General features: G+C 39.3%; 1 protein-coding gene across 2 annotated transcripts; it reads left to right on the top strand.

Moving 5' to 3' along the window:
• The first annotated feature begins 9,642 nt into the window (after positions 1-9,642).
• On the top strand, positions 9,643-24,288 carry LOC146464008 (uncharacterized). Of its 2 annotated transcripts, XM_085083805.1 has the most exons (5): positions 9,645-10,195; positions 16,996-17,599; positions 18,098-18,589; positions 18,752-18,811; positions 21,321-24,288. In XM_085083805.1, the coding sequence occupies exons 1-5, from the start codon at positions 10,181-10,183 to the stop codon at positions 24,083-24,085; spliced, it is 3,936 nt and encodes a 1,311-aa protein (XP_084939931.1). In that variant the 5' UTR covers positions 9,645-10,180; the 3' UTR covers positions 24,086-24,288. The 2 variants fall into 2 exon arrangements, with proteins under 2 accessions (XP_084939930.1, XP_084939931.1); XM_085083804.1 differs by having other exon boundaries at positions 9,643-10,195; positions 18,098-18,811.
• Positions 24,289-24,806: the final 518 nt, after the last annotated feature.

Here is a 24,806-nt window from a genome sequence, read left to right as displayed (position 1 = left end):
TCTGAACAAAAACAATCGCTCCGCACGTGAATTTTAAATTTAAGTGCATGTCTTGCCGTTCTCCGCAAAGCAACAACTTGAAATGACCTAATTTAAGGTTTTGTGGAGAACATGAGCAAACAACGGTGAATTTTTCTCTCTTTGTTAACTTGAGCGCAACTCCTACCAATTTAGGCAGCTTGTTAGCCGTTTACTACTCTAATGCGTTTTCGAGCAACAATCAATAATTTTCCCTATTTTACGTGTTGCAAGCTCTGTAACATAGAGAACAAAATTACTGAATGCTGATTGGTCGAAACAGAGGGCATTTTTTTCTAATTTTTTTTTTCAAGGAGGGCAAAATTACTCACTACTGATTGGTTGAGCGACGAAAATACTTGCTCCTGAATAGCTGAGCACGCCATTTCTACATTTTGTGCCGCGACAACAACGACTTCTTTCAGGTTTTTTTTTTTTTTTTTGATTTTGTGCCAAAAATACCTGGAAATCAAGTGCTACAGCTACAAAGGAAATTATTAAGCCTTAATGGCTTTCTTGTTCTCATTTGTGAGTTACTCACAGTAGTCGCAAAACGAATTCAAGGCCGCGAAACGGCGTACTTTGTTCAGTGGAAGCATTATTCTCCAGAACAGAACACGTGGGAGCCGGCCGATCACTTGCCAGAAGAACTCATCTCCGCATTTGAGAACAGATCTGTCGATCCGCTTCGCGCCGAGGATTGCAGAGAAAGACTCGCTCTACTATTTGAGAAGGGCTTAAAATCGCCGCTGGCCTGCAACGAGACGATTACCATGCAGCACGATGTACTGCGAGCGATCTTTCCTGGTTTGCCGTCAGATCTCTGAGGGACTCCATACTTCGCTGGTGAAGAGGAGCTGATAAATGCGGGTCTTGGCTCTTCGCTGAAGAAATGTCTGACAGTAACAGGCGGTGGTTGTCGCGTCGTTACTCCCGTCAGTTTCAGGTTGTTTCTTGGAGAGTCGCCCGCCTTCCTGGATGAGCAATGCTATAAAGCAGCTTCCCGACCAATAGAGAGACTCCAGGTGAAGTTCACCAAGAGCTATTCCGCTGGAAATATGTACTGAGTTGAGAACTACCACTAGACACCAACAACGGCTTCTTTAGAAGCCTCCAAATGCAATGAAAGCTAATGACCAATAAAAATCGTACAGAAACCCATTGTGTCCCCCCGACTGTTTCCATTCCTGATAAATTACGATAAATAAACTTGGAAACAGAAATACCGTATGAGAAGGTGAATTATGCGCTCAATAACTTTCCGCGAAAACTTTTCAAGATTTGATTAAAAACCAGTAACTGTGTTTGTAATGACAGCCACCGCAACAAAATAAAACCACGGGATCTTGTAGTAGGGGATATAATCAACAATACATTTTAAAACGAACCAATAAAAAAGAGCAAGACTGATTGTGAGGTTAGGGAAATTCAAATATATTGATAACAATATTTCGAAGGGCACGGCTATTCTTCTTCGCCGTATTTAAAAAAAATTGATTGCCAGACGTTTTGCATGTTAACTTCTTACTCTTCCTCCCTCCTTTCGCGCTCCACGTTCTCCACGCATGCACTTCGCGCGCGCACTGAAATAATTCTCCTCTTACGAAGCCTTTGAAGAACATCACCATACCACTCCATCTAAAATAATTTTGCATTTTTCAATTTACCTGGGCACTTTGTAAACGGCATCTGACTCATCGATCCCTCTGGATCTAATACATACCATCAACCGGGACTTCGCAGAAAAGGCTCGTAATGCATAGTTATACATAAGTCATTTCCAGCATTGCGTCCTCCAGTCCCCCTCGGGCCTATTCCAAAGTACTAGGATTTTTTTAAAACATACTGGTGAATGCCCCAGGGCGGGAACAAACGAGCTAGCCTGTTCAAAATTTTCACGGTACAGGCGAGTAAAACATAATAAGTTGATTTGTTGTTTTCTGCGCGTACCTTCATGCCAATGAAAGCTAATTCAGGCCAAAGAAGTCTTATTTCTCTGTCTTGCTCCAGTGACCGTTCTGTTGATCTACCTTCTCATTTCCTCCTCCTTAGACAAAGTTAATCACAAATTGATTGTCTTTCCTGATGAACTTATCATTGAAAGAAACTGAGAGAATCACGAGGCCGTCAAATTCCCCGGGGTAGACTAATGCCCGACCCCTGGGACGGACAATGAGGAAAAAAGTCCCATTAATGGCCTAGGAGAAAGGCATTGATGGAATTAAAAATTCAACATTTGACCTGAAGATCACAGTGACAAGACCCTGAGAGTTTAATTTTGTGTTTACATTTTTGCAACAACAATCGCTTCTTTGGCATTTATACAATCCTGTTTCCTCCACCGAGCTTGGCAGGTCCATTTTCCACTGACTATCTGTAATTTTCACAAAATTTTCGCTCCTTCCTCCCTGCCTCGGTGCCGTGCGGTAAAGTTTTAAATCAAACTCTCCAAGGCCGAATTTTTAATATTGCCAGTTCTCTCAGCCCAAGAAATGACAACAGATGCTTCTTTAGAGACTGAACTGTCTCTAACTCTTGGCAATTGATTGGAATACGGCTTCGGTGTCGTTCAAATGCCGTATCCGAATCAACGCGGTAAAAGCTAGCAATCTCTTTTATTACGCCGGAACGAGCGGACATGGTATAGACTCAGTATATTGCTAGAGCGCGTTCCGCGTAAATTTGAGTCATGTGAATTGTTAGTATGAAATATGACGCCCTACTCTGCTGCTGTTTATACAACACGTTTTTATGGTGATTTGGTATAAGATATATCAATTATTAGCCAAAAAACGTAGCAGCAGGTCTTTTGTCAATTGTCAGCACAAGCGAGTGTAAATGTTAGTTGTCGGTTAAATTTTATGCTATTTGTCAGTTGTCAGTTAAAATTTTGGCAATTTGTCAGTTGTCAGTTAACCCCATCCAGACCCTCAGAGATGCCTGATCTTTAACAGACCAGTAAAAATCTTGAGACAATGAATTTCATTTATTTCTGTTAATTCTGCCGTAAGGCTAAGTCTTACCCTCTATCATTTATTTACTTGTGAACAGTCTTACTTTAGTAATGCTAAGTTTTCAAAAATGATCCACATTTTAGGCGAAATTGCCACGAACATTACCATGTTCTCCCAATGGATTAGTTGTTCCGTTTCTTGTCATAATGACAGCCTCGTTATCGGTTTGGTTTATGGATCGTTTCTAGGTATTTTAGTTTTTCTGGTTTTTGGAATTTCGAAAAGCTTGAGAGAGATTTGTTCAAAATCAAGTTTTGAAATAAGTATCCCTTCTTGAAATGTGAAATGAAATAAAACTTTATTATGTTTTATCAGCTTTTGTGTTAAAACTTGTGTGGATTGAATTTCTTCACGGTTCTCCTTCAAAGTGTTTTTTTTTTGTAACTTTTATCTTAATTACAAAATAACAGCTCATTTTTTTTTTTTTATTTTTTTTTTTTTTATTCATAGCAACGACACGTACAAACAATACTAATTTACATGACTATCTGAGTTACACTACTATTACTACATTACATTACATTGCTTGACCTACTTACAGAAATTGTACTTACATTGCTTGTATTCTTTTTAACTAATTACGAAATAAATACACGTGCTACGTCATCCTGCATACGATGCTAACACAACACACACACACATACACACACACGCACCCCACCCACACATACAAGAGATAATAAAAGATTCCCCTTACTCAACTTTCATACTTAAAGTGCTTCACGCATCGTAGTTGCTGAGAGTGGTCCACTTAGCTCTATATTTTTCGTAATTGGAATTTCTAATGGCTATTTGTCTTTCACATTTGATCTTGCTGTCTAGTAAGGCAAGAAAGACCTTTAAATTTGGAGTCTCAGACTGGTTTCTTGCAAGAAAAACATGATATTTAGCAATAAGAAGATAATGGTTTAACGCGTAGAAGGTGGTCGTTTCAGGTTTGTAACCGTACAGGATTTCAGTATTCCTAGGACTAATGTTGTCAGAGCGCTTAGCATTCCACCACATCATTATGTCTTTCCAAAAGATTTTAACGTCGGGGCATTCGCAAAGCATGTGAATAAGCGTTTCGTTCGGAAAGAGGCAGCGTTCACATTCTGGAGAAGCCTTTATATTCATTTTGTAAAGAGAGTGATTAGTGGGTATGATGTTATGAATTGAATAACAGCTCAAAATAACAGCTCATACTAGAAGAAAAAATCATAAGCTAGTTTAAAAGGTTCATAAGTTATTTACCAGTGAAGAATTTACAAAATGAAGTGGAAAATGATCAGTGATATACAAGTAACGCGGTGCAAAAAAAAAAAAAAGAAAGAAAATTAAAAGTAATAATTACCACATAGATACCAGGGGACAAAAGTGCGTGCGCTCAGCCCTCGGGGGGATGGGAAGGGGGACTCAAGTATTATCAGGGGAGGCTCCTCGCCTTGCCCTTTTATATACCATTTATGAAAGAGAAGTTGCCCCATTCAAATATCTACCGTAAAAAACTGCCTATATGTTGGCAGGTGCTGTTCAAGAGAATATATGACAGTTTTCCCTACCCTTCACTATACCGTAAAGTTCCGATAGTAGCGACCCTCGTTACTTTCGGATTTAGCAGTCTTTCTAGTTTTATGTGCCGTGCGATGTGTGTAGTTTATAACGCAAATCCATATTACATAACAACTTTTTCAGAAAATACTGTCAAATGAACTGTACTACCATCAATATTCATTCGTATGCTTGTAATATTGTAATTCTTTTGAAGTTAATAAAGATTTGCAAAAAACAAACAAAAAAAAAAAAACAATAATTGAAAGAAGACGAGGAAAGTTGGAATAAGCGGCCTTATTGATCACATGACTCTCACAGTGAAGTCAAAAAGGCGCCAAAACGGTGGTGCTGCGTGCGTTGCCATAGTTGAATGAATGAAAAAAAGCTTACACTTTACGGATATGTACTCAGGCACGTAAGGACTTTTTAACTTGAGTGAATTTTTTCTCAGCTGCTTTCCACGTCACTTTTGCCAGTATGATAAGGTTCAAATAGTACCCGAAAAATGTCTAAAGTTCAGTTATTTGTTGTTGGAGAAACTCTAAACAGTTGTTGAAAGTTATGATGCTGCAAAGTTGTTACGCAGTTTTCGCAATCTCCATATTGAGCTCTGTCAGCGTTCATTGTTTTCTTGCTCATGTTGAACTGGAAAAGGAGCTTTTTGCTGCTTGAAATACAGTTCCGTGGCCATGCAAAGGAAGAAGCAAGACAACAACCTACTACATGGATGGACTTTCTAACCAGGAAAAAAATACGCTATTAAATTATACCTTCTCACATTCGTAAAACTGTAGCCGGTTTCTACTGAGGCTATAAACAAAGCCTCTTACTGATGCCGGGATATAAAACAGTTCAGTAGAGAATGCATTTCACTGTGACCGACACCGAGTTGGAACATTTGGATTGGTGCTGAGTTTTAGTCAAGATACGTACTTCAAAATGAGGTAAAAAATCTCTTCTGTCACTTTAGCTTAATATTTGTTTTCACTCCCGCAGAAATGCATGAAAACTTGTCGTTTGTCTGCTAGTAGTTTTGTTTCACCTCTTCAGTTCTTAAGTTCTGCCGGAGTCATTTTGCGAATTATTAGCTTATTTTGATGTTAAAGTTGCTAGTTTGATGTTGAGGAAATTTATCCCGCGAACTTGAAAAAAAGAAAGAGTTTGAAAACAGATAAGCACGTGTTCCTTGTCCCTTGGGTGACCATAGAAATCAACCAGTCCTACGTGTAATACTTTTGGAAGTAGTAAGCCAACAGCCGTCATAAGAAGCAGTAGGCATTTCGGCAAAAAGAAGTAATCGAGAAATTTACTTCTGACCGATGTTGAAAAATTTGGCACTGATCTGTGAGCGAAATCTGCTCAACAGCTTTTAGCTTGACTACATAATTTCTGCCAATAAACTGGATTCTTTTTAACCTTTCGCTCGGTAATCCCTAACTTGTTTAACCGTTACCTTTTTCACAGGCACTCGGCATTAAAAGTTTTTTATGCTAAACTTTGTCCGGCTTATTAACACTCGTAAAATGACTGTACCTGACGGACAAACAACAACAACAGGATATTAAATGTGAATTAGGGAGAAACGAAGACTCGGAAAAAAAATCCGAGTCCCAGATGGGATTTGAACCCACGAACTTCCGTGATCTAGTCGGATGCTCTAACCACTGAGCTATTGGAGACTCTATGGTGAGAAAGGGTCAAATTGTGGGTATCAACTGGAACCGCATCGCGCGGCTACACGGTCACGTACTGCCTGTGTTCAAATAAATGGTTGAAACTGACTTCTCAAACAAAATTTCAGTTTATATATATATCAGCATCGCGGAGAATATTTTATATTTGTACTGTAAGCTGTGTAAGGTTTTTAAATGTTTTCTACTCAGCCAGGAGAATTTGCTGGAGTTGTCCCCAATGCTGTAGTTTAGTAAGGGTAGAGGGAGGAACTTAAACATATACAGGGTAATAAAATGTTATTTTCACATTTAAAGTATTTAAAAATTATGTAATTTTTCCCAAACCGAACTGGACTTTCTCTTCCATTTTCCATATAAGAAAGTAGCCCCACCCAAATTTGCGTGTATCCGCGCGGGTTTATGACGTGAAGGATGGCGCAATTTTTTCTAAAAGTAGATTTTTTGGCACAACACATAGGGACGCGTGAACCCCACGCTTGCGGTCTCCATCCCTGATTATGGCTCCTGATTTTAGTTAATTAAGTTAGATACACGGCATTCATGGAAAACAGGTGTAGTTTAGTGTAATTATGAGCAATACGTTTTAGAAACATTTATTGTTATTAAATATTGTTATGTAGTTATATTTTATATTGTACCAAAACCTGATGGATTTTTACCGTGTTAAAGATTTCAGCCTACCCGTATAGTTTCTTCACAGGGAGTACACCATCCCCCTCCCTCCGGAGGGTTCAGTGTAGTCCATTTTGATTATTGATTACGTCACAAATCAATGATAAAATGTCCATGTGCTCTTATGCAATGAAATAAGTGCTTCAACATGAAACTGGAACGAAGAATTTCGTCCCCTTCCCCCCAAATCAATGATGAATTCGCGAGCAAAGTAAAATGCTCTATTTTTCTATCATTGAAATGGGGGGTGGGGGGGGGGGGGGGGGGGAAGGGTGTTAATTTTATTTGCCTTCTCCAAGATTGTAGCCTTTTGAATCAATTTTTGGCGTGACTTGTATCAAAATTACTGTAGCAGTTCAGTTTTTTTTTCTGTTCATGAGATATATGCCTACGATTTTAACTGTTTGATGGTACAGAGTCAAAGATGTAAGTATGACGTGTTGTCGTGATCCAATCACACCCTCTTGAGGTGCTTGCCAAACATTAAGTACCTCTTTAAACAACTTTGGTATAAACAGCTCTGAAATCAAGTCTTGTGTGTCAAAACTACAGTACAAAAGAAACGGGACTCCAAACCAAGAAATGGCCTAAGAGAAGATAGAGCGCCATTCACTATCTCCCCCATGATATAGATACCTGTTTCGAATAGTAACGACTGATACCAAACAACAACTACCTCTTTGCACAACTTTGGCATAAACTGAAAACTCTGAAATCAGGTCTTGTGTGTCAAAACTACAGTAAAAAAAAAAAAATAAAAAACAAAAAATTAAAAACCGGCGGGCGGGACCTCCAAACCGGAATATGGCCGAGAAGATTGAGCACAATTTTCTATCTCCGGCAGCATATAGGCGTTTGATCTGTAGGCACAGGCCTTGCCAAAAACTTGACCGATCCGGCAATTCAAAATTCATCATGTATCGAGGGCAACCTTCCACCTTTATCTACAAACCAACCACCGGACTACCATTATCCCAAAAGCAATTTTCTAGTATTCAATTCTCTGTGAAACAAGATGCCTGCTACACTGGCATTACGCGTGATGCTGGGGCTGATTCATTTATTCCAACTGTATGCTTCGCCGATTGATAAATCTATCCTTGCTAATGGTATAGTTTGAGTCACGACGATCGCGTTACGTTGTTTCCCTTGTATAACGCGACCCAGACTTTCACTGGAAATTTTTGAAATTCCATTACGATAACATAAGCTTCTCAATGACCTCTTTTCAGTCTTGCGTCGTGCTCTAAGACTGTCAAACAAAGCACGATTCCTTCGCCAGGAACTCACCAATTTCCACCGTTTTAAATATCGGGTGCTTCTTAGACGTTATTCGTTCGATTCACCGCTTCAAAATGGTGAAATTTCCGTTTGAAAACGGCACACTTGAGTCCAGAACATGTTAACAATATGGCGCCAAATTTAATCCGGAATTGATAAATAAATCAAATGATGCTTTGACGTCACACAAGTAGGGGTAAGTGGGTCCCCTCCCTCGCCATATAAGCGACAAAAAAGGATTTTGATTGGCCTTCTTTTGTTGAAGACAATCAGGACAATACATCCCGAGTAGGAGAGGGGATAGTTTAATGAATAAATTAATGTACACATTTGTAGCTACGAGGAAGAAAAAAAAACAAGATGCCTGCTATATACTGGCATTACGCGTGATGCTGGGGCTGATTCATTTATTCCAACTGTATGCTTCGCCGATTGATAAAACTATCCTTGCTAATGGAATAGTTTGAGTCACGACGATCGCGTTACGTTATTTACCTTGTGTTACGCGACTCAGACTATTACCGGAAATGTGTGAAATTCCATTACGATAATGTAAGCTTTTCAATGACCTCTTTTTAGTCTCGCGTCGTGGTCTAAGACTGTCAAACAAAGCACGATTCCTTCGCCAGGAACTCACCAATTTCCACCGTTTTAAATGTCGGGTGCTTCTTAAAAGTTATTCTTTCGATTCACCGCTTCAAAATGGTGAAATTTCCGTTTGAAAACGGCACACTTGAGTCCAGAACATGTTAACAATATGGCGCGACAATTTAATCCGTCCTTAATAAATATATCAAATGATGCGTTGACGTCACACCGGTAGGGTTGAGTGGGTCCCCTCCCTCGTGATTAAAGCGACAAGAATGGATGTTGATTGGCCTGCTGTTGTTGAAGACAATCAGAACATTACATCCCGAGTAGGAGAGGGGAGAGTTTAATGAATAAATTAATGTACCGATTTGTGACTACGAGGAAGAAAAGAAAAAAAAAAAAGAAATCGACCCGTTTTTAGACACGGTATGCCCCTTCAGGGCATCCCGCGTAAAAAGAAAAAAAAAAAAAAAAAGAAATCGACCCGTTTTTAGACACGGTATGCCCCTTCAGGGCATCCCGCGTAAATATCAAGCCAAGCCACACACTGATAAATGCCTTGATACGAAAATAGTAATATAAAGACGCTTGTGAAAAGTGTGAAAACAGCACTTCGAAAGTGAAACTGACGTGTTCACTATTATCGCACATCCGTCATCTATATTGGTCAACAAATTATATTACGTAGTTGTAACACAGAAAAGTGTGCTTTAAGCTAGAATGGTCAAAAACCGCTTGAGTTGGGATCAGTTTTGTCGGTGATGAGTTGACTTAACTTGAAATACCATTACAAGTCTTCAATTCAGTTTCGTATAAGGATGAAAGAGTCATTCACAAGGGTTCTTAAAAAAACTGCTTCGCAAGCAGATTCCTGTCGTTTCCGCTTCTACGGTCGACCGCAATGGTAGTGAGGCATTTCATTCTCACCTACACCTTTAACAAGTTCCGTTCACTTTTGAGACGTAATTGTGCAAAGTTCGAAATTTAAATTTCAGCTACACAAGCGAAACACGGTATAATTAGCTGTATCAGTAGAATTGGCTAAAATTTCATGGCTACTATTTAAAAAACTGAGTTACTGTTCAAAGCCAATATACTTCCACACACAGCGTTGTTTGAAAATCACTGGCGCATTATATGCTAATTTCAGTCGATTTCTAATATCGCACCCAAAGCTACGTTATATTCACTTGGTTTTAGTTTGTTTGTGGTGTCTGTTTCTTTTCGTTGTAAAGGAACAAAAATAACTTATTAGCCTGTTCCCGGTGAGATGGGGAGATTTAATCGTTAAATCGGCGAGCAAGTCTCGGTGCAGGCGGACAAGACGCAGCACAAGAATTGCAACGCGCTCTTCGTGAGCAGCTCGGAAACTACAACATGTCCGCAAGTAAGGTAGGATGGCTGTATTGTATTCGCCATGAGTGAACGGTTTACCGTTGACATACATTGAATGGAAAGATCGACTTGTTTAAGTAACTTTTTTTAAAAAAGGCGGTTAGTGTCTAAAGAAACTGTTGTACTGCATCGATAGGGAGCAGAAAGGAATGTTTGGTTTTATCAACACTACGTAATTTGGCCACCGTAAAATGACTCGAGTACTGACGTTTCGAGCGTTAGCCCTTCGTCAGAGTCAACACTCGAGAATCTTTTTAAGGTGGCCAAATTAATACCTTATCAGCACTGTTTATAAAACCAAACATACGTTTTCGGGAAGACCGATTATCCGTAACAACCCGCGATCTCGACCACAAATCTGTAATCAACTTTCAGAACTTTATTTTCTTTGGATTCTGCAGGAGAACCGGCCGATCTCTGCTCAACTTGTGGTCAATTTAGACTTCTCCCATCAAATCTTCCAAAAAAAAAAAAAGCCGAAGAACGCATATCTAGTATGCAAAAATGTTCACTTAAACAAAATAAGTTAATGATTGTTGTAATAGCAGACAGAGATCACTGTCATCCTCTTTAGAATCTTTACTCTTTAGTGTGATTTATTGTGGTGGATCGCATTTGCGGTGTACTTCACAGTAAAATAAATTGTCATTTTTGGTAAGCGTTAGTTATTTTATATTTCCAAGTATTTGCGTCTGTGATAAAGACTAAACGCTGGATAGTTAAGTAATCGGCTCGCAAAATTCCAAACATCAATGCATTTTTCATGAGACTATACATGCTGACTGTATGCAAGCGGTTTCCCACATTCCGTCAATGAAATATGCAAGACTCACGTACAGTTAGTGTATGGTAGTTCCGTTCTCCTCTATAATTGTAAGTTTCGTGAGACGTCGGCGTAATCGATTCAAGGAAATGCGTTTTTTTAGAAACTTTGATGCAAAAGCTTTTCGAAACTGTGTTGATGATAAGTGATGGTCGACTGCGTATCTATTAATAATGTCTGAAAGAAACTGGCTTCTTAGGACAAAGTTTCTTTGGAGTATGGAATCAAACTTTCGAGTTTTAGACCGAAACGTGTTTTTACATTTATCTAAGATTGTTGGAAGCAAATTAGCGTTTATCGTAGAAGCTCAACAAACAAATGAAAATCTTCTCATGCGTGATAAGATTAATATATATGTTAATTTCATTGAATTAATTTTGTGACAGTCTAAAAATATCTGCCTCTGATGGTTGTGGAATGTGCACTGCTTGATTTAATTGTAGCAAACGAAAAAAACATTGATACTTCATCGAGGAGACCATCAGCTGTTACAAAAATCGTATAATTAGTAAACGTTTGTGACATTTGCCGACTTGGTTGGCATTTTGCAGTTTCACCAACAGGAAACTACCGTATTTATTCGATTAACCGCCCTGGGCGCTTATTTAATTTTGGGTCAATGAGGGTGGACGCTTATTATTTTTTCAATAAGCGAGGGCAATATTAAAGAATAACAAAACAAGGGACTGAACAAGTTTTTTTTGCTTCAACAAGACAAAACAAAGTACAAAAGCTAACATGAACAAGCCATAGACAATATAAAAGCTCATATTTGACTACCGAGTCTAAAACCAATTTCGGAACATAACTGACGTCCCTCTTACTTCACGCTGGGCTGGTACAGAAATGTTGTTTGTTGGGAGAGGGTGGTGAGGGCGCTTATTAACTTTTTGGGCTTTAAGGGTGAGCACCTATTTGACACTCATGTCCAATATACACAAATGGATACGAATCGTCAAAACACCCTCACCAATCGTACCATTGGTAAAAGATTACGATTTGTCAAAGACGCCTTACGATTCGTACCATTGGAACAAATGGTAAGCTCCTCATTCGATTGGGATTCCATTGGTGAAATGCATGTCATTAACACTTGTAAGCCGTGCGAAAACGAATGGTCGATTGGTACCATTGGTACCATTGGTACAAATGGAAAAGTAGTCAGTCGATTGGTTACGATTCGTACCATTGGAACGAATGGTAAGCTTCTCAGTCGATCGGTATACCATTTGTAAACTGCATCTCATTAAGTGGCTTGTAAGCCATGCGAAAACGAGTGGTCGATTGGTACCATTGGTACAAACGGAAAAGTAGTCAGTCGATTAGTTTTGATTCGTACCATTGGAACAAATGGTAAGCTCCTCAGTCGATCGGTATACCATTTGTAAACTGCATCTCATTAGCTGACTTGTAAGCCATGCGAAAACGAATGGTCGATTGGTACCATTGGTACCATTGGTACAAATGGAAAAGTAGTCAGTCGATTGGTTCACTATTGGAATCTGGATCTCAAGACAAACGTCATGACTTGAATCTTCCTTGATATATAAGCGAAATACCTCGTCTTTAATGCATGAGCCGAAACAACATGAAACAAGCGCACTACACATGAATCTATCTCGTTCCTAAATCAGTCCACGAGCCGAAACAAGCATGCTACACATCAATATATCTCGTTCTTTAATGCACGATGAGCCAAAACAAGCGCGCTACACATGAAACCTCGTTCTTTAATCGATGAGCCAATACAAGCACGCTGCACATGAATATACCTCGTTCTTAAATCCATAAGCCAAAACAAGCGCGCTACACATGAATATAACTCGTTCTTTAATCCATGAACAGAAACAAGCGCTCCACACAGAATATAACTCGTTCCTTAATCCATGAACCGAAACCGAGCGCGCTACGCATGAATATAACTCGTTCTTTAATCCATGAACCGAAAGAAGCGCTCTACGCATGAATATAACTCGTTTTTTAATCCATAAACCGAAACAAGCGCGATACGCATGAATACAACTTGTTCTTTAATCAATGAACCGAACCAAGTGTGCTACGCATGAATATTACCGGTACTCGTTCATTAATCTATCAGATCTATAAACCGAAACAAGCGCACTACACATGAATATACCCCCTTCTTTAATCCATGAACCAAAACTAGCGCGCTACGCATGAATATAACTCGTTCTTTAATCCATGAACCAAAACATTAGCGCGCTACACACAGAATATAACTCGTTCCTTAATCTATGTACCAAAACCGAGCGCGCTACGCATGAATATATAGAGGATATTACATGGCCGCGCGGAGATACGAAATTTCTCTTCGAGTGTTGAAAAATATTTCACGACTGAGCGCAGCGAACGAGTGAAATATTTTTCAACACGAGAAGAGAAATTTCGTATCTCCAAGCGGCCATGTAATATTCTATTTATTATACAAACACCGATGAAATACCAAACCATTTCATTTTCGCTGCGAAGGGCGCGATTTATTATGTAACCATAGTAACGGTGTTATTTTTACATGGGAAAATAACATGTTATCTTCACGTGTAAAGATATCACCTTTTCGCGCGAAAGCTCACCTGGTATTTCACTGTTGTTTATATAATAAAACTCGTTCTTAAATCCAGGAACCGAAAGAAGCGCGCTACGCATGAATATAACTCGTTTTTTAATTCATAAACCGAAACAAGCGCGATACACATGAATACAACTCGTTCTTTAATCAATGAACCGAAACAAGCGTGCTACGCCTGAATATTACTGTTACTCGTTCTTTAATCCATAAACCAAAACAAGCGCGCTACACGTGAATATACCTCGATCGTTCTTTATCCATGAACCGAAACAAGAACGCTACACATGAATATACGAGTCATATTCATGTGCAGCGCGCTTGTTTCGATTTATAGATTAAAGAACGAGTTATTAAAATTCATATGTAGCGCGCTTGTTTAGGTTCATGGATTAAAGGGTGAATTATATCCATGTGATCCTCGTTTGTTTCGGCTCTGGGATTAAAGAACAAGGTACTTGATGTGAAGCGCGCTTGTTTCGGTTCATGGATTAAAGAACGATTTTGATTTATGTGTAGCGTGCTTGTTTCGGATCATGGAAAAGAACGAGTTATATTTATGTGTAACGCACTTGTTTCGGCTCATGGACTAAAGAACAAGGTATATTCACGTGTAGCGCGCCTGTTTCGGTTCATGGATTAAAGAACGACTACCGGTAATATTAATGCATAGCACGCTTGTTTCGGTTCATTGAATAAATAACGAGTTGTATTCATGCGTATCGCGCGCGCTTGTTTCAATTTATGGATTAAAAAACGAGTTATACAGCTATTTCAATTAACGTTGTCGGTTCAAAGCATGAAGCTAAAAGACAAGACCGAAAGTTGACGTGGGATTTTTATGAATAAATTCATCAAAATCAGTCATGCCTGGAGAAAACAATAGGTTGTAATTAGCAGTACAATGACCTGCACGTGCAGGGATGATTTTGATGAAATTATTCATAAAAAATAATCCCACAAAACATTGCGGTCTTGTCTTTTAGCTTGATTTTAATCCGACAACGTTAATTGAAATAGCTGTATTCATGCGTAGCACGCTTGTTTCGGTTCATGGATTAAAGAACGAGTTATATTCATGCGAAACGCGCTAGTTTTCGTTCATGGATTAAAGAACGAGTTATATCCATGCGTACGCGCTTGTTTCGGTTCATGGATTAAAGAACGAATTATATTATGTGGAGCACGCTTTTAACGAGTTATATTCATGCGTAACGTGCTTGTTTCGGTTCATGGATTAAAGAACGAGTTATATTCATACGTACGCGCTTGGTTCGGCTCATAGCATTAAAGAATCAGGGTATTTTGCTTATAAATCTACCTATAATCAAGTCATGACGTTTGTTTTGAGATGCAGATTCCAATGGTTAACCAATCGACTGACTACGTTTCCATTTGCACCATTGGTACCAATGGTACCAATCGACCATTCGTTCAAGTTTCAAACGGCTTACATGTGTTAATGATATGCATTTCACCAATGGTGTACCAATGGAATGCCAAGTCATTCTATTGGTACCAATCGTACCATTGGTACCAATGGACGTACGGAATCCCACTGTACTCAAACCGAACCGTAGCGAAAATAGATTAAGTCCCCTTAATGAAATGCAATTCACCAATGGTGTACCAATGGAATGCCAAGTCACTCTATTGGTACCAATCGCACCATTGGTGCCAATAGACGAACAGAATCCAGCTGTACTCTAACCGAACCGTAGCGAAAATAGTCTAAGTCCCCTTAATGAGATGTAATTCACCAATGGTGTACCAATGGAATGCTAAGTCACTCTATTGGTACCAATTGTACCATTGGTACCAATGGACGAACGGAATCCAGCTGTACTCAAACCGAACTGAAGCAAAAATAGTCTAAGTCCCCTTAATGAGATGCAATTCACCAATAATACCAAGTCATTCCATTGGTACCAATCCTACCACTGGTACCAATGGACGAACGGAGTCCAGCTGTGCACGAACGGAATCCAGCTGTACTCAAACCAAACTGTAGCGAAAATAATCTAAGTCCCTTTAATGAGATGCAATTCACCAATGGTGTATCAATGGAATGCCAAATCATTCTATTGGTACCAATCGTACCATTGGTACCAATGGACGAACGGAATCCCACTGTACTCAAACCGAACCGTAGTGAAAATAGTCTAAGTCCCCTTAATGAGATGCAATTCACCAATGGTGTTCCAATTGAATGCCAAGTCATTCTATTGGTACCAATCGTGCCATTGGTACCAATGGACGAACGGAATCCAGCTGGACTCAAACCGAACCGTAGTGAAAATAGTCTAAGTCCCCTTAATGAGATGCAATTCACCAATGGTGTTCCAATGGAATGCCAAGTCATTCTATAGGTACCAATGGACGAACGGAATCCAGCTGTACTCAAACCGAACAGTAGCGAAAATAGTCTAAGTCCCCTTAATGAGATGCAATTTACCAATCGGCGGTGTACAAATGGAATGCCAATCCATTCCATTGGATTCCGTTTGTGTGTATTGGACAACACTCCGCAATCGCGCAATGGTAAATTTCATATGATTACCTTTTGAAGGAGAATAAAGAATTATGTATGCAACTCTACGAAAAAAGTAAACCGGCGGACAGAAGTATTTATTTATAATAGTATTAGTAATGCTGCAAGTAAGCAGACAACGAACGCTGCAAGGAAAAAGCAACTTTAGTTCAAAAAGATTTGCTTAAAATTTGAAACTGTGTAGTGATTTTACAGTTAAGTAAATGACCGTAAAAAAGTCTAAAAACGCGCCGTATAAACGTACTGTCAAAAAGTAGAACTGATAACAGAGCTATTTCTCAGTGATTCGTGAACAATCACTGTCGATTCTTAAAATTTTATAAACCTTCTCTTCCTTTTGGTTTCATAGTTACACTGAAGCTCAGTTTCCTTAACATGGTTTAAGTCAGGAGAGCGAACATTTAAGCAAAATAGTAATAATGTTGTGTCCTGTGTTCCCTGATCGTTTTCTGGCCTTTCTAAAGACACATTTGTGTAAGCAAATACAGATTGATGTGCTCGGATTCTTTAGGTGCAAATGTCAGTCGCAAACGTTTTAAGTAATTTGATGTTATTCCTCGTTTTAGGAAATAGTAGTTGTCATCTTTTCGTATTTTTGTCAACATATTACCCTTTGATATCCACCGAAATGAACTATTAGGTGCCCCTGCTGTCCCCGATTTTTAGCAAAAAGTCAAGTTTAGTGAAAAAAAATATTGTTGTTTTTGTCCGCCACAGTGCAAAACTGAATCACGAGGGCCACACACCAATTATGAAAAAAACCATATACTATTAGTACCAGGTAATATACACATTCTTTGATTAATTTTTTCTTTTTATCCGTCTTTGTACTAAAGATGATGGTCTCTGATGAAGAGAAGAGATGGATTGTTGTAGGAATTGCTATGAACAAAGTTGTCGCTCCAGTTTTGCGAGATGTTATCAAAGCAGGAATGGACACTCATTATGACGACTTGGACAAGCACCTGACCCCAAGCTGTACTCTAAAGACACTGACTTATCCTTACACCAACACTGATCCACACCTTAAAAAACTGAAATTTCAGAGCGTTAACAACAACAGTGTACTGCATGGCAGTGACAAGAAAAGCTACTGTTTTACTATCAACAGTTCAGTTGACCTGGCCAAGATATACCTTCCGAATCATCTTGCTATGTTTTCTGCCTTTGATGAGTCGCTGGACATGACTGCCATCTTAAACTTGTTGGGAATTGCCTACTACCAACCAAAGGCTATTTTCTCCGCGCTCACTCAGACATCTGCTGATGATGTCAGAAAAAATGTCCGAAACAAGTGGGGCCATTTTGACGTCAGTGAATGGTCTGACACCTTCTTCGATGATTGCTTTGCTACGCTTGAAGCATTGGTGAGAAGTCTGGGCCTGACTGCTGGGAAGGAGAAGAAGACATTGGAAGATCTGTATGATTGGCAAACTAAAGGTAAGCAAGCGAACTCTTTTTGCTGAGCGTTAGCTCTTGCTTTGAATGGAGAAAACGGAGAGTTAAATGAATAATTAAACGAACGGACGAAAGAACGAGGAAACAAACTGGCGAAGGTATCAATTTTTACCCACACCTGCGCCATTAAATAAAGCTGACCTCCAAGAGGGGTGTGCTTATTAAAAAAACAGCCGCCTAACACAAATGAAATGACGTGTAATATAAGTTGCACTCAAAATGACTCTATAAGTTAGTGGATAGATAGATATCATGAAAAAATCATTAAGCGATAAGAATTGTTTAACAACATTATTTGTTTCGCAATTTCTTTCTGCATACATGTAAACGAATTTTTTCAAGGGACATTCGCTTGGACTGAATGAATCGGACACCGTCTAAATCGAGTTTATTTTACTGACCTGAACGGTATGTATATTTTAATGTTTTATAATCTAGTAGTATGCTAATCATACAATCCCATCTGTTTGAATGCTGCAGGGTGCCAGTTGTGTATGGGACATGCTGTGGACGGGGATCTTCTGACTTTAGTGCAAGAAAATGTCAATGATCTCATCGACGACAGCAACAACGTTAAGTCGGTATTGGATCAGCAAATCAAGCAGTTCGCTTCAGTTCAAAAACAGATTGCCGTCCTTGAGGATTCGCAACTTTGTCACGGAACCAGGCTGGATGAACATGATGACATTTTGATGCAACAACAGGAAAAGCTTCAAGAGGTGGAGGGGACTCTGAAAAGACTGTTGCATTGTCAGAAAGCTGTCCACGAACGACTATCGATGCAAGTTCAGGCGTTACAAGGAGGACTTGCCAAGACAGACGACAAAGTTGAGCTGTTGCAGCAGGGCCTAACTGCAATGACAGACAAGCTAGAACACGAAGTTGTGCAACTGCAGCAGGGCCTAATTGCAAAGACAGACAAGGTGGAACACAAAGTTGAGCAACTGGAGCAGGGCCTAACTACATTGGCAGGTAATGTTGAACACGAAGTTGACCAACTGCAGCAGGGACTAACTGCAAAGACAGACAAGGTGGAACACAAAGTTGAACAACTGGCGCATGGCCTAGCTACATTGGCAGGTAATGTTGAACACGAAGTTGACCAACTACAGCAGGGACTAACTGCAATGACAGACAAAGTAGAACACTTGGATCAAGGAGCTGAAAGCCTTAAAATGAAGGATGTCAAACCAGGTTAGCTAACAAGAAACAGACGTATATAGAGGTTTATCTCCACTAAAACCTGTTTAATTTGTTTTTACAATTTCTGAAGATGAAACTACAAATATAGTAATAATCAGGGTACCTAATGATTCATTTCGGTGGGCATCTGATCAACTCAGAAATTCGAGCCGAGTTTATTTAAAAATAAAATGTCAGCTGAAAATGTCATAACACTGGAACGTAAGATTCCTATTAAATCCAAATTCGAATTTCTGAACAATTTAAGAGATTGAAATGAATTCTTGGATGCCCCTGCTACATTTCACTAATTTCAGTCATAATTACGGTATAAAATATACAGGGATAATGTTCTTTCACAGGAGTTTGATGTTTTAATGAATTTAGTCGACTGTAAGCAAAAGGCAACCAAAATGAAAATAAACGATTGTACAAAAGGAGAAAGAAAACTAATGCACAATCTGCGACTTGAACTTGGAACGATTGAGCAGTTCACATAACTACTGCACCACTTATCCGATAATCTCTGCATATTCATAATATTGGAAGCGCTACAAGACATTTTTGAACATCGAAAAAAAATCCAAGACGGCGGACAAATGCACCCATGATTAAAGCATGACTATGCACTTTGATAAAGCCTACCTAGATTACAGCCCGAAAATTTTAACGGGGTACATGACAGCTTACATCAGTAGATTTTTCAGCTATATGAAAATCGTGCAAGCCTGCAAACACAACGTTGACATAAGCCATTGCAGCTCCATCTGGAAGTTATAGCCCGGACACCGCTGTCTGTTTGCACTAACGGCTAACATCTTTCATTCTCTCAAATTAACTTCTGGCCTCCGCTCCCTACAACACCAGCTTGAAAAATGTTTGCTCGTACGCCGATGATCACAGGGTAACAAGTAATGAGTTTGTACCCGAAACCTTTTGGGTAGATGAAGCTTTCACATTGCCATGTAGAGCTACAAAGTTTTTACTTTTGTGAATCTCATTGTTATTCGATACAGAGATGCTTTTTCTCTACAGAAACATGAGGCACACAAACAGTTGGTACATACATCCCGTTTTGAAATTCTGCTTATATGGCGCGCTCTCTGATTGATTAAGATTACCGTATACCTTTAGAGGGGTCTCGCGTCCAAACGATGTAGCGTGTACGGCTTAAAATGTAGATACCTGAACGCTTGTATCAAATTGTAAACCACAATCAAAGCACTCATGGGGACAGCATCGCTTTATTTGTCATGCAGTAGATCACTGGAACGCTCTCCCAGACGGCATTAGGAACATTTCCAATTTTTTAGTTTTTAGACGTCTTATTAGAAACATGTAGACTCTTTTATCGATCTTATCCTTTTTACTTTTTATTTTTTAGATAGCTATATTTGTAATTTTTTTTGGTATTCTTACGTTAGATTTATGCAGGGCCTCATTGAAAACCACATTTTGTGACGTGGGCTCCCTGTTAAAAAAAATCTTATTAAAGCTTATAAAGCTGCCTATCAAACTAAACCAAGAATTTTGAAATAAAGTCAATTTCCGAATTTTTAGCACCGTTTTCTCGAATTATTTTTTCACTTGGAGGAGACACTTTTGAGCTAAAACTCAAAGGGAATTTGTTGGTTTGCTTTCAAATTTGGACAGTAGCTAGTTTAACATATAAACAACAAAAAATTGACAGCGAATTTTTTCTTTAGAAATATTTTTTCTCCGAGAGCGATTTTTGTATGATCACTCCACAATTTTTTAAACCTATTTCGAAAATGGTCTGTAACTTTTCACTGCAATTGAATATGGCAAAACGCAGACACGATTTTTTAGCGCTTTAAATCCGGAAACTGAGGAGCAAATTAAATTAGGGAAAACCAAACTTCGCTTTGACTTGTAGCTTTCGAAAGGTGATTGGGACGCTCGCATGTAGAGGTTGCGAAAAATTCGATAATCCATTTTATTTCAAAATTCTTGGCACAGTTTGATAGCCAGTACTTTAAACTTTTTTGGGTATACGGTAACCTTAAATACAGTTTTCTGCGCAACAGAAAGCGCGTGCGCATTTTTTAAATGATAACACTTTTTTATCTGTTAAGGACGGTGCCTACTAATACCGAAATATTTTTGTGCGGTTTTTGACTATGCGGGAAAAGCAGATCTTAGCAAGGCCTATTGGAATCCAAAAAGAAAATTGGGGTTAACCATGCATTTTTCAGAGATAATTTAGCAGTAATATCTCTAAAAAGCGCTTAAATATAAAGCAATGTATGGGATTTTTTCCTAAATTGAAGCGTAATTATCTCTGAAAAATGCGTGGTTACCCCCAATTTTCTTTTGAGATACCTAAAGCACTCGCTAAGTTCTGCTTTCTCCGTATAGTTTTAAACCGCCCAAAATATTCCTGTCTTAGTAGGCACCACCCATAGGAAACCCGAGTATCTCGCGATGCGCAGAACGTATGCGCAGTAACAATAGTAGGCACCGTTCTTAAATTATTATATTTTTTTCGTTTGTTTTTAAGAAGTTGATGCCTACTCAGCAGCCTTGAAAGCATCAATAGAAAGAGAAACAGAGTTGCAGCCCAAACTGTTGCACATTCCTACTGTCGCCAAGATGAAAACAGACGAAATATTTACTAATCTTGTCATGCAACATGGACGAAAGCCCATTAAAGACGGAGATGCCAAAAGAAGGGCACATCTCAAGCAGTATGGTCAAGTGAGCGGAACTCGAGTCAAACACTGTCAAGAATTGTTTATTCGCGCCACCGAAGAAAAAGAGAATCCCAAATCCATTCTTGTCACTGGAAAGGCAGGGATCGGAAAGACCTTGTTCTGTCAAAAGCTTTTTCGAGATTGGGCTAACGAAAAGATGCTTCTGTCACCAACAAATGCGCAAATGCCCAGTTTTAAATTTGCGTACCTGTTGACATTTCGTCAGTTGAATTTACTTGAGGGAGAGACTTTTACTTTGAAAGAGATCTTAAACCGCTCTTCAATATTAGATGACCAATCAAATATCAACGATTCCCTTTTCGAATACATTGTTAATCACCCCGAAGAAGTTTTGATTATTCTCGACGGTTTTGACGAATTTTCCCGACAAGGTTATATCTCTGGCGATGCGCATGAAAGGTATCCAAACAGCTGTCGAGAGAAAATGCCGGTAGCTGCACTCTGTGCCAAGCTAATGAGAGGAACAATTTTAGGAAAGGCTGCTGTTATGATAACGTCAAGACTTGATGAATCTGACAAGATCAGTGGAATGCCCTTCGATCGGAAAGTGGAAATTACAGGGTTTTCTCCACTGGAGGTGAGAGAATACATTGAGAAGTATTTCGGAGAGAACGAAATCATGAAAAACACGGTACTGGAGCATATCACGAAGAACGAGAATCTCATCAGTTTTGCTCACATTCCCGTGCTTTGTGCTCTGATGTGTTCATACATGGAATATGTTCTAAACGAATCAAAGAGTACTGAAGATCTACCCATCTCAGCAAGTGATCTCTATTTTGAAGTGTTCAACATTTTCAGGGAAAAACACAACAAAAACGAAGTTCCTCATTTTGACGAAACCTTTCTGGATGAACTGTCGAAGTTTGCAGCTGAGTTGCTAATGGAGAAAAAGTTCCTTTTTGGCGAGAAAGAAATGAAGAAGTTCAGTTCCAAAGAAGTTGAAAGCCTGAGGAAAAGCGGTATCCTTCATTGTGGTCCTCCCTTCAGGGCGTCTTTTTCTCAAACAAAAAAACATTTTTGTTTCACTCACTTAACTCTTCAGGAATATTTAGCTGCCCGTTGGTTTGTAAAGAAGAGGAAAATTCCTCCAAGAGAAACTGTATCCACAATGGTCATGCAGTTTATGGCTGGTATTCTGTCAAAAGTAAAAGACGGGAAGCTTATGGAAAGATTGCTTGAACAACTTCCACCAAACACCCGTCAGAAAAATTACCACCTTCTTAAAGCAAAATGTCTCTATGAATACCAGGACAAGGAATTCGCTAAAGATCACTACTGTCAACACCCTGTTCGTGATGAAGAGGTTTGTTTTATTGACATAACTGACGCGGATTGTATTGCCATATCATTTTTTCTCGATACAATCAGTGCATTGAATGAAGAGGAACCCAGCACAAGACACCAAACATTGCCGTCTGGAACGCCAACATTTGGCACCCTCAACTTGGGAATCGCTGACTCAGAAATGACACTTTCTGAGAAGAGGCCGTTCATGCCTATTAAGAGATTAATCATTGAAGCCAGCATGATATCATCTGGATTAAGACGGATCTCTTCATCATTAGAAAAGGATTCTTGTTTCATCATCGAGCTAAGGCTGCAGATGTGTCAACTGAATCATAAATGTGTAGATTCTATTCAAGGATCACTGTGTAAAATGTTAACCAGTCTTTCTCTGTTAAATAATCAGATCACTGATGCCGGTGTTGTCAGGCTATTTAAAGAACTTAAACAGCCAAGCTGCAAAGTAACCACGCTACATTTGTTTGGTAATGAGATCACTGATGTCGGTGTTGCCAGTCTATGTGAAGCACTAAGACAGCCAAGCTGCAAAGTATCCACGCTAGATCTTGGTGGTAATCAGATCACTGATGACGCTGTTTCCAGTCTATGTGAGGCATTAAAACATCCAAGCTGCAAAGTAAACACACTATATCTGGATGAGAATCAGATTACTGATGCCGGTGTTGCTAGTCTATATGAAGCACTTAAGCATCCAAGCTGTAAAGTAACCACACTAAGTCTGGGTCGTAATCAGATCACTGATGTCGGTGTTGCCAGTCTATGTGAAGCACTAAAACAGCCAAGCTGCAAAGTAACCACACTAAATCTGGGTCGTAATCGGATCACTGATGCCGGTGTTGCCAGTCTATGTGAAGCACTAAAACAGCCAAGCTGCAAAGTAACCACATTACATCTGGGTCGTAATCAGATCACTGATGCCGGTGTTGCCAGTCTATGTGAAGCACTAAAACAGCCAAGCTGTAAAGTAACCACACTAAATCTGGGTCGTAATCAGATCACTGATGCCGGTGTTGCCAGTCTATGTGAAGCACTAAAACAGCCAAGCTGCCAAGTAACCACACTAAATCTGAGTTACAATCAGATCACTGATGTCGGTGTTGCCAGTCTATGCGAAGCACTAAAGCAGCCATGCTGTCAAGTGAGCAAACTAAAGCTGTACTGGAACGCTAACAGTAAGGAAAAGACTGTTCCTTTGCTTAATCATTTACAACAATACAGACCACTAATTGAAGTAATTTGGTAGAAGGATATTACTGACTGCAAAACAGTGTTTTTTCCATGAGTTCTGTTTCACTGGCACGGCCTAGCGAATTGATTTTTGGAAAGAGTAAAGTAATAAACAAGCAGTAAGGTAGTCCCGCATATTTGCCGTAGATAGGAAGGCATATATTTACCCTATCTCGACAAATTGCTTAATAAAACGAGAAAAGGTAATGATAATCTGGAAAATCAGCCTGTCTCCAAGCATTACTTTTGTCTCTCTGTTGTTCAATGTTGTTGTGCTTCTCTAGTGTGAGATTGGCACCGAAAAGCCTAATACGCAAAGGTTGACGAGACAAAAGAAAATTTTTCGGGTTCGGCGAGGTAGCGTAACGGAAAGGCCACATTACAGTATCACGTTTCTTGTACCAAAACTATTCAATTAGCTCCATCGTGTCGAAATCTGCGAGGGGAGAGTGGATTACTGCTTATTAGGTCTTTATGGCTTTCTTGTTCTCATTTCTGATAGACTTAACAGAAATACCGCATGAGAAGGTGAATTATGCGCTCAAGAACTTCCCGCTAAAATTTGCAAGATTTGAGTAAAAACCGGTAACTGTGTTTATGTGGAACACCCCAACTAAATAACCTCTGAATAAAAGCATGGGATCCTAATCAGCAATAAACTGTAGAACAAACCAGGTAAAAAAAAGCGAGACCGATTATACAGTTAGGGACATTCAAATATATTGATTCCTATGCAC

This window comes from Pavona decussata, unplaced genomic scaffold (assembly GCF_977016875.1).
Source record: "Pavona decussata unplaced genomic scaffold, jaPavDecu1.1 SCAFFOLD_170, whole genome shotgun sequence".
NCBI classification, from domain to species: Eukaryota; Metazoa; Cnidaria; class Anthozoa; order Scleractinia; family Agariciidae; genus Pavona; species Pavona decussata.
Note: the sequence above shows the minus strand (reverse complement) of the source record. Positions and strands in the feature narration are given on the sequence as shown.

Excerpts from the sequence above, each read along its gene's own strand:
- LOC146464008 (XM_085083804.1), top strand. Across the intron at positions 17,600-18,097 it reads GTATGATTGGCAAACTAAAG|GGTGCCAGTTGTGTATGGGA; the intron begins GTAAGCAAGCGA and ends TGAATGCTGCAG. Across the intron at positions 18,812-21,320 it reads AATGAAGGATGTCAAACCAG|AAGTTGATGCCTACTCAGCA; the intron begins GTTAGCTAACAA and ends TTTGTTTTTAAG.